Genomic DNA, 15,255 nt, shown 5'->3' with positions numbered 1-15,255 from the left:
GGAAATGTAAAGGTTGAATACAGAATGATGAAAGATAGGAAAGGGGAATGGTCAATTTTAGATGGTACCATAATTAAGGATGGTTGATAAATATGCAGTCAGATGTTACAAAAGGTGATTAGCTCGACAACAAATCCTTGAATCAATTCAATCAAGAACCAATGAGAGCACTACTCGCTATATGCAATTAGAACTCTATTAAGTAAAAGATTCAAATTGTGTTTTTATTCAAAACATTCAAATACATATAAGGGTAGTTGGTCTAGACAGGAAGACACCCAAATGAAAGTGCAAGTTCTAAGAAATTATATTATTAATGATTTGTTCTCCACTTAGTGCCTTTGGAGCAATGAAGAGGCAAAGTTAAAGAGATCATAGAATCAGAATAAAAAACATGTGGTTTAGGCCAGAAGGGTATGGAACTACTTATTAGAAATGGAAAATTATAATTATTCATAAAATTATGACAAATATGAAAGGTAGACTTGATACACGATCAGGCTATGTACAAGGACACGACCACGTCAGCCAAATTCCTTCATTTCTCCATTGCAATGCTGCCTTAGCCCAAGCAATGCTTCAATTAGTGATGCCAAGACTTGTCAAAATGTTGCCTTGCCCCTCTTATTCAGTAGCGTAAAGATCTCTGCGCTAAAAGTAATTAACTTTAAAATGGTTAAGAAAAACTGACAAATGAAAAATTAATCAATCCGTAATTGGACTAAATGAATAAAGCTCAAAGTCTACATTTTCTGTTTTAGGAAATGGGGGGCTGAGCCATAAGAAAAGAAAATTTCAATAAAGTCGAAATAGCATGGCTAAAGCTTTAGTAAGCCAAATTATAAATTTTGCTCATTTTATATAGCAAAACCTAAATAACTTTTTCAGTCATAAACTAGGCCTAAAATTCAAATGTTTCACGTATTTGTGTATTATTAGGAAACTTTCTCATAATGGAAAACATCAATAGACAATAAGGGCTGACTACTTCACTCTAAATTTTATTAATATCCAAAAGATATTAAACTAACTAGACTAAGAACAACTATGTTTTTTTATAAACAAATATTCAGTATTTATAGTATATGTGGACTAAAAACAACTACAGTTAATAGTTAGTCTAAAATTTTTTTTGATATTGGAAAATTTGTACATTTGTGTGGAAGAAACAGTTTTTATGATTTTTTGGGCATATTTCCACACTAATAACAGTGCCCTCATTGAGTTATATCTTATTGCATGATATATTTGTTATTACTAGAGAAATAAGTAGTTCAAATAATAAAAGAAAATATAACCTTTAATTATAATAAAATTATATTTTTATGATTAAAAAATTGAGAAACATGCGCTTATTTCTCGACTATCCTTGTCCCCTTTGTTTTGCATGAAGCATTGGTAAAATCTGCTGGTATGGTTGACACGTATTCCTCCTTTCAGATATAGTATTACACACGTTGCAGCTCCCAATCTCCCAAAAAATTTCACAGAAAAAGACCCAATAATCCTCCTTATCGATACATCAGTATCCCTATGTTAGGGCCAAAACAGTAATCAAGTAGAACTGTGAAACAAAATGCTTATGTTCATCTCATATGTTCCATTCAGCATTGTAACGATGACATAATTTAAAAGAGAACCGAGAATAATGGAGACGAGTATTGTTAATGATAGTGGCAGTGATCAAGTGAGTGAGGGTGCAGGAAGGATTGTGGAGGAAGAAAGGAGAATGAAGATGAAAGTAATGGTGGCAATTGATGAGAGTGAGGGAAGTTTCTATGCTCTTCAATGGGCACTTGATCAGTTATTTGTTCCAATAACTAATGTGGACAATGCTTCATCGGAATCAAGCATTGAGAGTGTGGGAATGGTTTATCTTGTTCATGTGCAGCCAACATTAGATGAGTATGGCTACCAAGCTGGTCCCTATGGAACTGGTTCGTTCCTTCTACTCCTCACTTCTTTCTTTTCTTTATTTTTTATTTATTTGATTTCTAAGAAAATTTCAGTCAAATCAGTCTAAATTCTAAAATATAGCTTAATAAAAACCTTGAAATTATTATAAAAATGACTGATTTATTCATTTGAGATTAAATGTGATTTTAACTCATTACGGACGAAGTTCAGGTACATTTTTTTCCTATCTAATTCTCCACCTGCTCTTAAAATTTTAAAATCAAAACAAAATGTAATAGACCTTGGGGTTATGTTTATGCGGATATTCCACATCATTTTTTTAAGCATGTGCTGCTGGAAATAGTATTCCCTAAAATATAAGATCTTCATTACCAATAAAAACCTGTGATTTCCTTCATAAGATTATAATATTTTTAGATTCTCGTATAGACCCCAGATAGACCAATAAGGCGGTGGTCTAAGATCCCTTAGATCTTCTTCAGATGGACTGAAAAGTTAATGTATGATTCAATTATTGAGAATAACATTTATTAAGAGGGATAATTATGTATTTCGAAAGATATTATTTTTATCCTAATATATTGGACCTATCCTTGACTGACAAGAAATAGATCAATTGAATTTTGTTTGTTCTAATAAATAATGAGAAGAATTTAAATTTTATTAGAGATGCATAGTAAAGTTAGTTTGGAATTAGTTACATCCCTTAAAACTGAAAATTTTAAATTGTTGTGTAACAACTAGAAATAATCTCTTTTAGAATTAATAATACCCTCCCCTTTTCTTTCTTATATCCTCGTAATAAAACAAACATGTGTTATTGCTTCCCAATAAAAAATATAATATGTGTATACCAGCACAATTTGTATCAACTGAGCTATCATATATAAGGAGTAATGAACTTATTTGGCCAATAAAAAATTAGAGAACGAAAGGAGATAAATTATTTCAATTAAAATTATGATATATTCTATTGATTTTAGTTTTTATAAATATTTTTATAAAATGTGAATAATTAAAATACATATCATAATTTCAGTAGCTGAAGAAGATAAGTTATCTCCTGATACAACGATATTTTCTTGTATGAGAAAATACTTTATTCTTAAAAATTAAGTCATGAATATTCATTCATTAGACAAAAATTTCATCACTAGTTAAAGATTTATCCTTCAAAGTTAAAGATAGTTATTAAAGATATTTTTACGGGACAAATTTGCCCTTCAAAATTTTACTCACCTAATTTAGTCAAATTTTCAGGTTTAGAGTCTATTTATGATTTTGTTTGTTTCATTTTTTTCTTTTGATGACTAATTGGTTCCCGTAAATGAATCAGTTCTTAAATAAGATGTCCAAATATGTAAAAACATTATATGGAGCAAACTTAGCACCACAAAGGCACAAACATTAACACGCTTAGCCTTGGCTAATCCATCCAGGCATCCATTGATGCTGATAATTACTTATCATCACTACTTTGCCATATATGTTTATATATATATATATATATATATATTATGCTTATGTAGTATAATTCTAGTCCCATGTTGCCTGTTTTAAGAGGAGTGTGTGGTGCTCCCAATATATATTAGCATCTACTTGCAAACATTCTTTGTACATGATATGATATGACATTGAAGTGAGAAACAAAGTGAAGCCAACAACTTCATATCATACAAAAGCTCACTTCAGAACCATATGTTGATACAAAATACAATGCCTATTTATATTAGTATGCAGAGGCGGTGACTATTAAGAAAATTATTATGCTTCAAAGTAATGTAATTTTGCTAAACGATGCCTTTGAATCATTCACGTAATGTCTGCAACTCCAGCACATTAGATTTTTTGAAGTTTCTAAAAAAAATAAACATTGATTCCTAATACTCCCTCTCAATAAATATTTTATTTAATCGTAATCTTTGTTTTCTTCTAGCACTATATTAGCATACTTTGGATTTGGCTTCCAAATTCTTGTAGATCTCCACAATTGTAATTGATATATCTCGTCCTCCAAATCTTTTATGTGGTTTGGTCTCTCATCTTTTGTAGACCTAATGTGTATTCAAGTTCGCCCACAACGTTTTCCTTTATTTGGTGAATTTGGAACAACTTTATGGATTGCTAGTTCAACGCCAACCACTGACTGCCCTTCCTTAACTATAAATTGCTCTTCTATTTGTTTTTGCATATTTTCTTCCATCTCCTTCATATTTGGTTGTAATATTACCTGTGGAGACCACCACAGAAACGTAATAGTGCCCTGTTACGTTGTTGGGTCACAACACCTCCATCTTTTTCACTCATTTATCTTGCTGCATAAATGGTCAGGAACAAATACATACACATCCAAATACCCGAAAGTGACTTACTATGGATCTTCCATAGTTTCTCAAATGGTGTGATGGATCCAAGCTTCGTTTGAGGTAATCTATTGGTTACATACACTATAGTCTTCATGTATTCTGCCCAAAATTTAGTAGGCACGTTTTTAGTATGGAGCATACTTTAACATATCTGAGTCAGATGTCGATTTTTTCTCTCTACAACTCTATTATGTTGCGATGTGTAAGTACACATCAACTGTCTTCGTATATTTTTCTCCCTGAAGAAGTTATAAAACTGATGGGAGATATACTCTCCTTCATTGTAGTATGCAAACACTGAATTTTCAGTTTTGTCTCATTTTCTGTATGTCACTTGAACTCTTTAAACTTCTCCCGAGCTTCTGATTTTTCTTTCATAAAATAGGCTAAAACATATCTAGAATAATCATCAATAAAATTCATCATATAACGATGTCCACTCACCGATGGTTGTTTTATTGGTCCAAACACATCTGAGTGAACTAATTGAAGTGACATCTTTGACTGGAATTTTGAATCAACAAATGGAAGTTGGTGTGTCTTACCATTCTAAAAATCATTGCAGATAGGTTTATTGCGTACTTCAAGTTGAGAGAAACCTTTTAGTAATGACTTTTTCAGCATCTCCTTAAGCTTCCCATAATTCATGTGTTCTAAACAAGAGTGCCACAAATCAGCATTTTCATTATTCCTTGTCTTGTTTATATATATTGTTTCTGCTGACATTATATATACTGATTCAAGTCTTCGACCTTTCATTATCAATAACCCAGTTGGCTTCAAATTATTGTATACTTTAACATCATCTGGTCCAACCACTACATAATTCCTTGGAGCTGTAAGTTGATACACTGACATTAAATTCTTCTTCATCTTTGGCACATGATACACATTCTGCGGTTGTTGTTGATCATAATTGTGGCGAGGAATTACTTTAGTTTAACCAACATGTGTGATTGGCAACTTGGAGTTGTCGACGGACACTACCATTCGCTTTCCTTTATATTCTTTATTGCTTGATAATTTCTTTTCATCTCCTGTCTTATGGTTAGAACAACCAGAATGAACAATCCAACCGTCTTTATAATTTATTGATTTATCACCTGTCGTGACAAGAACAATCTCCTCTGGTTCTGTAGAGCATGAAGTTGCTAATTCTTCTGTTTTGGAAGACTCTCCTGACACATTTTCATCTTCAATTTCAATTGATGCTTCATGGTCACACTCTTCTTCACTCTCAACTTTATGATCTGAACTGGCGAGATTTCCTTCAACCTTTCTAAACCAGTAGTCTTGGGCAAAATGACCTCTTTTCCCACAGTGAAAACATTGGTTATTATTTTTGTGGTACTCATGATCTTCTGAATTATCTCTATATCGGGGTTGTCTAGATCCTCATTATTGTGGACCTCCTCCATGTTGGTATCTCCTATGCTAATCTTGTCTTCTCTTTTCTCCCTTTTCATTAAACTTCACAGGAGCTTTATTTTCTTTGGGTGCTCCGCTTTTGCTAAAGAGGACTTTATCTTCCTTAATAATATAAACCTTAGACATTGATTATCTAAAGTTTCTTGATTAGCCAAGATACTCTCCAACTCTGTCAAAGTAGGTTCCTTGGCCCATCCTCAAACTACGGTAATGATACTATTATATTTTGGATTCAATCTTCCTTTAAATTTATTGCTCTCCAACTCTGTCAAACTTCACAAGTTCATCGCGTACTTCAAGTTGAGGAAAACCTTAGACATTTGATTATTAATCTTATTCGAGGATGGTCCAACAAACCTACTTTGACAGAGTTGGAGAGCATCTTGTAAAATCAAGAATCTTGAGATAATAAAATGTCTAAAGTTTCTATTAATGAGGAGGATAAAGTTATCTTTATCATAAGGGTAGCACCTAGAGCAAACAAGGCACCCATGAAGTTTAACGACGAAGATGAATGCTCAATGAGAGGTCAAGGCTGATAGAGGAGATGCCAGAATGGAGGAGGTCGACAAAGAGGGAGAGGTAGACAACCTCGATATAAAGATGATCATGAAGGGCATAAGTATCACAATAAGAATGACCAATATTATTACAATGGCAAAAGAGATCATTTTTCCAGAGACTACTGGTTCAGAAAGGTTGAACGAAATCTCGCCACCTTTGATCAGAAATATGAAAATGAAGAAGAATGTGACCTCGAAGCATCGGTTGTGATTGAAGAAGAGAATTTGAAAGGAAACTCTTCTAATTCATAAGAATTGGCAACTTCATGCTTTATAGAGGCGGAGGAGATTGTTCTTGTCACGACATATGGTAAGTCAATCAATTACAAGAATGACTGGATTGTTGATTCTAGTTGTTCTAATCATATGACAAGAGATGATAAGAAATTATCAAGAAAGACAGAATATAAAGGAAAACGAGTGATGGTGACCGCTGGCAACTCCAAGTTGCCAATCACACATGATGGTGAAACCAAAGTAATTATTCGCCATAGTTCTCATCCATTACAATAGCATAATGTGTATCATGCCTGAAGAAGAATTTATTATCAGTGTCTCAACTTACAACATCATGAGATTACATAGTGTTTGGACCAGATGATGTCAATGTCTACAGGAATTTGAAGCTGAGTGGGATGCCAATTATGAAGGGACGATGACTTGAGCCGATGGATGAAATGTCAACAGAAACAACATACGTAGACAAAATGAGGAAGAATGAATTTGTCGATTTATGGCATGCCCGTTTAGGACACGTTACCTTTGGGAAGCTCAAGGAGATGTTAAAAAAGTCATTATTAAAAGGTTTTCTTCAACTTGAAGTACAAGATGAACCTGTGTGTGTTGGTTGTCAGTATGGTAAGGCATATCAACTTCCATTTGATGATTCAAAGTTGCAGTCATAGATGTCGCTTCAATTAGTTCACTTAAATGTGTTTAGACCAATTAAGCAACCATCAGTGAGCAGACATCGTTTTATGATTACTTTTATTGATGATTATTGTAGATACATATGGGCATATTTCATGAAAGAAAAATCAAAAGCTCTGGAAAAGTTTAAAGAGTTCAAGTGGAATGTTGAAAGTGAGACAAGATTGAAAATTTAGTGTTTGCATATTGACAATGGAGGGGAGTATACCTCACACTAGTTTTATAACTTCTTCAAGGTGAACAATATACAAAGACAGTTGATGTGTCCTTACACACCACAACAAAATGGAGTTGCAGAAAGAAAAAATCAACATTTGACTTAGATATGTTGAAGTATGATCCATGCTAAAAATGTGCCTACTAAATTTTGGGCATAATGCATGAAGACTGCATACAGTATATGAAACCAATAGGTTGCCTCAAGCGAAGCTTGGATCTATCACACCGTTTGAGAAACTATGAAAGATCATGCTCATAGTAAGCCATTTTCGAGTATTTGAATGTGTATATTAGGTATTTGTTCCCAATCATTTATACATCAAATTTGAGAAGAAAGCAACACATTGCATATTTGTAGGCTATGACAATGAGAGGAAAGGATGGAGGTGTTGCGATCTAACAATAGGGTGTTTGTTATGTTTCTCGTAATGTTGTGTTTGATGAAGTAACATCATGGTGGTCTCCGCAGGTAATGCTGCAACCAATATGAAGGAGATGAAATATAATATGCAAAAACAATTGGGTGAGCAATTGATAGTTAAGGAAATGCAATCGTGACAAAAAGAAGAGGTTTGCACTAAACCATCATATGATACAATCATCACAAGTTCATGAGATAAAGGGAAAAGCCCTTCGAAAACAGGAGTCCACATTAGATCTCCAAAAAAACGATAGACCAAATTAGATTAAAGATTTGGAGGAAAGGATATATCAACCACAACTGTGGAGCTCTACAAGAATTCGATAGCCAAATCCAAAATATACTAATATAGTGTTAGAAGAACACAAAGACAGCAACTAAAGAAAATAACAATTGAGGGGGAGTACTAAAATCAACAATTGTTATTTTTACCACTCCAAACAAATGTAGAAGATTGTTGGAGTGCTACCAATTATTAAGAATATGACAAGTGTTCTGCTGGGTGTTAGATGTAAAATTAATGCAAGAATGACTAAGCCATTAGTTAGTAATATAAACATTAGTATAAATAAGATGATAGTTTATTGGAACATCAATCAAGCAAGAAAATAAAAAGCAAGTGAAATAAATTTTAGACAGTTTGAGTGCTTTTGTGCTTCACATGTGAGAAAAATAGAGTAAGTGTTGGGATCTTATTTTGTGCATTTTCTACGGATCCTATGATATGATATTGGTTCTCTTTGAAGATCTTGTGGATTGTTTTTCAATAATGGAGAAAATTTTTCTATCCCCTCTTCATTCTTTTCTATAATTTTCTTTCTTGATGACAAATATAGAGATACATTATGGGAAGAGATAATGACACTGTTTAAGTCAATTTCAGGTTATTATATGCTTTTATTAAGCATTATATATAGATTTTTTTTAAGAGTTGCAACATTTCATTCACATCCCTATATTCAATATGTGCAACTCTAAAATTTCAAAGAGTATATCCCTTCACGTGAGACATGTCTTATATTCTCTGATGTGGCTATTTGACAATACAATAAACGTTTTTATAAATATCAAACATAATGTACACAATCAGGTTAATTATGTTATAAGTCATGATTAAGAACTAGAATTAGTAAAACTTATGGTGCTTGTATATCATATGTTCAATATAATCTTTTACAAATACTAATATTATGGAAAGCAAATAATGTTTCTAATAATAATTTCATTTACAAACACAAGTTTTATTTTTAACATTATCATTTTTGTACATAAATATAAAAATATAAATATTAATGAGCTTAGAGTGTCAAACATGAAACTTTATCAATAACATTAATGCTCAATATTCACTAGTAAACAAAATACTCATATTTTGAACATGATCAATAAATATGTTGGTTGATAACCCTTTTTTCGAAGGGTCTACAATCATAAGGTTAATGCTAATATGTTCAATTGACATTCTATGTTTATGAATTTTTCGTTAACAACAAAGTATTTCAACTCTATTTGTATAGTATCTTTGGAATACTTGTCGATTTTAGAAAAGAAAGCTACTGCAAAATATCTCAATAAATTTTCAGCGGTGTGACAATATTATTGATTAACTCAAATCTTGAAATAAAGTTTCATAACACTTAGCCCAAACCATAGCCTCAAAGCATGCAACAAATACAACATCCATAATGGGTGCAACAATGACATATTATTGTGCACTCTTCCCTAAGATAGTTCTTCCACCTAATAAAAATATATAATCAACATAGACTTTCTTATATTTATGCATTCGATAAAGTCTGAATATCCAACCACATCAAGATAATTTAATCTAGTACAAATAAGCATGTGATTCTTTGTACTTTGAAAATATTGCACAACTTTATTTGCAGTTTTCTATACTAGGATTACTCTGGTATCTTACTAAGATTACAACTACGAAAATAATATTTGATCACGTACAAGTGTGAGCATATATTAAATCCTAATTTTAGATGCATAAGGAAATTATTCCATTTGTTTTTCCTTCCAATCATTCTTTGCACAATGCATGATACTAAATTTGTCTCTTTTTTGAATTGAAATTAGAGTTGGTAAACATTTATCCACTCAGAATATCTCTAAAATTTTGTTAATATATGATTTCATAGACAAGCCTAAAAATCGTTGTAATCTATTCTAAAATATTAATCACATAACTTGCATCACTCATCTTTCATTTCAAAATTTATAGAGGGAAACTTCTTAGTCAAATTAAAAGTTGGAAGCAAGATGTCATAAACATATAGAACCAAGAAGATAAATATACTTCCACTGACCTTTAGATATGTTGGAATTTGTTTGAAAATGATGAGTTTTAATGTGGTTTAAATGTACATTAAAGTGATCATTAATGGAGATTCTTGGGGATGCGAAATGAAAAAAATCCCCAAGTCTCACATTGTTTTAAGGAGAGAAGTTGAAAGACTTTATAAGCCTTAAGTTGCAACATTGGGGTGTGCCCTAAGGTGTACAATGGGTTTTGTGAGTGGATGAGAACTCACACAAACAAAATTCCTCCACACACACGTGCAGACCACCACCTCCTTCGCCGCCGCTGTCCGGCTCAGCTCGGTCCGGGTTGGGCTTGGACTTGAGGGACCCGCTGAAGGCCTCAGGCTATAAATAGAGGTCTCATCTCCTCATTATAACTTGCACCAGTCGAGCAAATATTCATTGACTTTCTTCTTTCTCCCCCATAAAATTTCGTTGACGCATTTCCGCAACCTTCTCCCCCTTTCTTTTCATGACACTTGAGAATTGACACACAGTCAAAGTGAGAAGTTTCATAACACTTAGCCCAAACCATAGCCTCAAAGCATGCAACAAATACAACATCCATAATGGGTGCAACAATGACATATTATTGTGCACTCTTCCCTAAGATAGTTCTTCCACCTAATAAAAATATATAATCAACATAGACTTTCTTATATTTATGCATTCGATAAAGTCTGAATATCCAACCACATCAAGATAATTTAATCTAGTACAAATAAGCATGTGATTCTTTGTACTTTGAAAATATTGCACAACTTTATTTGCAGTTTTCTATACTAGGATTACTCTGGTATCTTACTAAGATTACAACTACGAAAATAATATTTGATCACGTACAAGTGTGAGCATATATTAAATCCTAATTTTAGATGCATAAGGAAATTATTCCATTTGTTTTTCCTTCCAATCATTCTTTGCACAATGCATGATACTAAATTTGTCTCTTTTTTGAATTGAAATTAGAGTTGGTAAACATTTATCCACTCAGAATATCTCTAAAATTTTGTTAATATATGATTTCATAGACAAGCCTAAAAATCGTTGTAATCTATTCTAAAATATTAATCACATAACTTGCATCACTCATCTTTCATTTCAAAATTTATAGAGGGAAACTTCTTAGTCAAATTAAAAGTTGGAAGCAAGATGTCATAAACATATAGAACCAAGAAGATAAATATACTTCCACTGACCTTTAGATATGTTGGAATTTGTTTGAAAATGATGAGTTTTAATGTGGTTTAAATGTACATTAAAGTGATCATTAATGGAGATTCTTGGGGATGCGAAATGAAAAAAATCCCCAAGTCTCACATTGTTTTAAGGAGAGAAGTTGAAAGACTTTATAAGCCTTAAGTTGCAACATTGGGGTGTGCCCTAAGGTGTACAATGGGTTTTGTGAGTGGATGAGAACTCACACAAACAAAATTCCTCCACACACACGTGCAGACCACCACCTCCTTCGCCGCCGCTGTCCGGCTCAGCTCGGTCCGGGTTGGGCTTGGACTTGAGGGACCCGCTGAAGGCCTCAGGCTATAAATAGAGGTCTCATCTCCTCATTATAACTTGCACCAGTCGAGCAAATATTCATTGACTTTCTTCTTTCTCCCCCATAAAATTTCGTTGACGCATTTCCGCAACCTTCTCCCCCTTTCTTTTCATGACACTTGAGAATTGACACACAGTCAAAGTGAGAATTTTGAGAACTGACACTGGTAGTCAGTATTGTGGGAAAAGAATTGGCACGGGTATCCATACTGTGAGAATTCGAGAATCGACACTAGTAACCATATTATGGATGTATTAGAGAGCGATTCATACAGTGCACTAAGATATCATATAATAGAGAACTAGGTTGTTTTATCCTAAGGACGACGTGGTTGATAGTCTGCTTGCACAATTTTAGCAATACCATGAAACATCTTAAAGAGAGCAACCTGATCGTGACTCAGCCAGTTAGGACTATTTTATGTCATTCAGAATTGTTGCGAGCTACACAAACAACAGGATATATACACTGGTCAATGATATCTTTCTTAAATCCAAAGAGTACATTAGTATCATTAAACTTATGATATCATTATGGAAAAACTTGTTAAGATCCTTATATTGTTTTCTTAAGTTTATATGCCATGTACTATTTTCCTTTCTCTATGAATGAGATTGGTTGACCCATATAGATATCTTCCTCTAAATCCACATTTACAAATGTAGTTTTCACATCTATTAAGTGAAACTTCATCTCATAATGAGCCACCAGAGTCTTTCTTATGACTCACGAAGATGTCATCTTTGTGAATAAATCTTTTGGCAACTAGTTTGATCTTATAATGTTGTAAGTTATCGTAAGAGCTATATTTGGTCTTCAAAACTTACTTACAATCATAAGTTTTACAACTTTTTGATAACTAAACAACGTCCCAAACATTACTTTTTTTTTTATAGATCTTAAGTCATTTTTCATTGCTTATAATCATTTATCAATATTATCATTGTTCATGGCTTGAAAACGAAATTGGGACATTTTCTATTCATGGCTTGAAAATGAAATTGGGTCCTTTTCTATTTATGGCTTATTCTTGTATGTGGCATGCTTCAAGCATAGAAACCAGATTCACTGGTTTGGTCGGAGAACTGCGAATCGATTCGTGAGTATTGATTCGCAGTGCTTTTGCAAAGCAAAATGCTTTGATTAGCATTTTGATACCCATTTCCAAGCGAACTATCATTAAAGGTGTAATTTACCTTTTACCTGAATTTCAAACCGTGACTACTAACCAAATACAAAGGAGAAGCCATAACAAAAAACAGAGAAAAGGAAGAAGATAAAAGAGGAGCCATAATAGAGAAAGACAACTTGAAGAAGAAGATATAGGCAAGTAGAAGATGGAGGTTGGATAAATTAAGGTTTGAATGAAATTAAGTTTTGGTAGTATTGAGTTTTAGTATTGGGCTTGCTTAGATAACCCAAAATACTTTAATGAACTCAATTTAAATAAAAATATTTCTATAAAAAAATATTGAATTATTTTTTCTAAAAATTTAAATTGACTCATTCATTTAGTTTTCATTAATAAAAAATACATTTAAGTGAAAATAACCAAATTATTAAATCATATTAAATTATAAATGTTTCAAATTAAATATAGAATTAAATCAAAAAAATTAAAATAAAATATTTTAAATATATTATTAATTAATAGTCAACCATAATAATAAATGTATAAAGACTATTATATAGTTGTACTTGTACCGAAGAGAACCACGTATTATGTGATTATGGTGAAGTAATCCTCTTACTTCAATATCTTTATAATTTTTTACCCATTAAAAAATGCCCCTTCCATGTTAGCTTTTGTTCTCCATGTTGTTCTTAAATTTTTTAATAAAATTATACTTTCTTTTGCTGATAAAAAAAAGTATCTACTTCAATAGCTTTCAAGGTTCAAGCAATGTATATATACATTACACATTTGGGAAAGTGTAAAATTTAAAAAAATATAACCTTGGGTTCCATGCAGATTTGGAATCTGTGATTTATACAAACTCAACAGCATTGGATTCTGTAAGGAATGCCCAGAAAGAAAGAACTTCAGCCATATTGTCACGGGCAATGCAGATGTGCAAAGATAAGATGGTAAATTCCATTATTAATTGCCAACATTATATTTATGTATTATACATTTAGCATGTGCTACAAAATTAGTAATATACAGGTGAAAGCTGAAACTACAATTCTTAATGGAGACCCAAGGGAAATGATTTGTCAAGCTGCAGAGGAAGTTCATGTTAATATCTTAGTAGTGGGTAGCCGTGGTCTTGGCATGCTTCCAAGGTATTAGTATCATACTTCCATAGTTCCACAATTTTAGAGTTTAATCATTTTAAGCTAAAATAGAACTTCAAAATTCCATGCAGGTTCTAAGCATTTAGAACACAACTTGTACTGAAAAAATTATATAATGAATGGTAGGGATGAAGTTGCTAGTATATATTTGCAAGAAATAGCACTTTTATACAGAAATATATTGCATTGTACAAAAATTAAAGTCCTCCCAAACATTGGCGGAATTATAAAGGACAGGTGGGGCACCTGCCTCCTCACATTTTTTCTTCAAAGTTTTTGTAGGTATAATTTTTTAGGTATAGTTCAAAATGCCAATAACAAATATCAGGAACAATACTTCTACATGATTTTATGGACATAAAGAAATTTCATTATTCTCTTCAACACTCTTATTTTAGGCTCTATGATGCTTCACACTCTTTAGTATGGATTGGGATCCTCTCCATTATTGAAGAGTTTAGTATTAAGCTCAGATCCTCGTTGATTCATCCCCTCACACATTCCAGTAATGGAGATGAACTCATCTCCTTTAGTATCATGCCGCCCTTCCCTTCCTCTACTTCTGATATAGCTTCTGATAACTCTCTTAGATCCCATTTATCTTTCACCTTAAAAATATCATATTTGTTCTTTCTAAATTTTTCTTGAGTGGTATATTTAAAATTTATATATTCTAATGATGTTCATGTGTAAATCTTGGCCCTCACTCTACTGCTCCCAAAGTTAGTGAGTTGAGAATTACAGTCTAAAAAGTTGAGGACAATCATTTGTTTCAATTGGCTGAAATGCAGAGTATTAATAGGAAGTGTGAGTGACTATTGTGCACATCATGCAAAAACTCCGGTACTCATTGTGAAACCACCAATGGACGATAAGGATGGCAAGGAGCATTGATGACACTTTCTTCTTGTATGTAACTAAATGTAAGCTCATCATCCATATGTATCAATAAAATAAGTGATCCTATATGTTGTCACAAGTACTGTATACATATGCCAAATTATTGAATTCCTTAATGAGAAATTCAACACAATAACAATGAAAATCTAACAGAGTATATGCAGTAGATAATAATTTTCCTAACTTGCTAGAATCCATGAGAAACAATAATATTTAATTGTAGTAACTAAGAACACACAATGGACACCAAATTTTTAACATGAAAAACCTTCTCAATATGAGAAGTAAAAACCACAGGCACAAGTCAGTCAATCAAGTTCCACTATGATCAAAATAGGAATACAAGAT

The 15,255-nt window shown here is 32.5% G+C and overlaps 1 protein-coding gene across 1 annotated transcript; it reads left to right on the top strand.

Annotated features, from left to right (window-relative positions):
* LOC109335373 (universal stress protein YxiE-like) lies at positions 1,567 to 15,046 on the top strand. Its single transcript, XM_019571513.1, has 4 exons — positions 1,567 to 1,937; positions 13,682 to 13,797; positions 13,877 to 13,995; positions 14,799 to 15,046. The coding sequence occupies exons 1-4, from the start codon at positions 1,649 to 1,651 to the stop codon at positions 14,899 to 14,901; spliced, it is 627 nt and encodes a 208-aa protein (XP_019427058.1). The 5' UTR covers positions 1,567 to 1,648; the 3' UTR covers positions 14,902 to 15,046.

Source organism: Lupinus angustifolius, chromosome LG20 (assembly GCF_001865875.1).
Source record: "Lupinus angustifolius cultivar Tanjil chromosome LG20, LupAngTanjil_v1.0, whole genome shotgun sequence".
NCBI lineage: Eukaryota > Viridiplantae > Streptophyta > Magnoliopsida > Fabales > Fabaceae > Lupinus > Lupinus angustifolius.
This window is presented reverse-complemented; position numbering and strand designations above follow the sequence as displayed.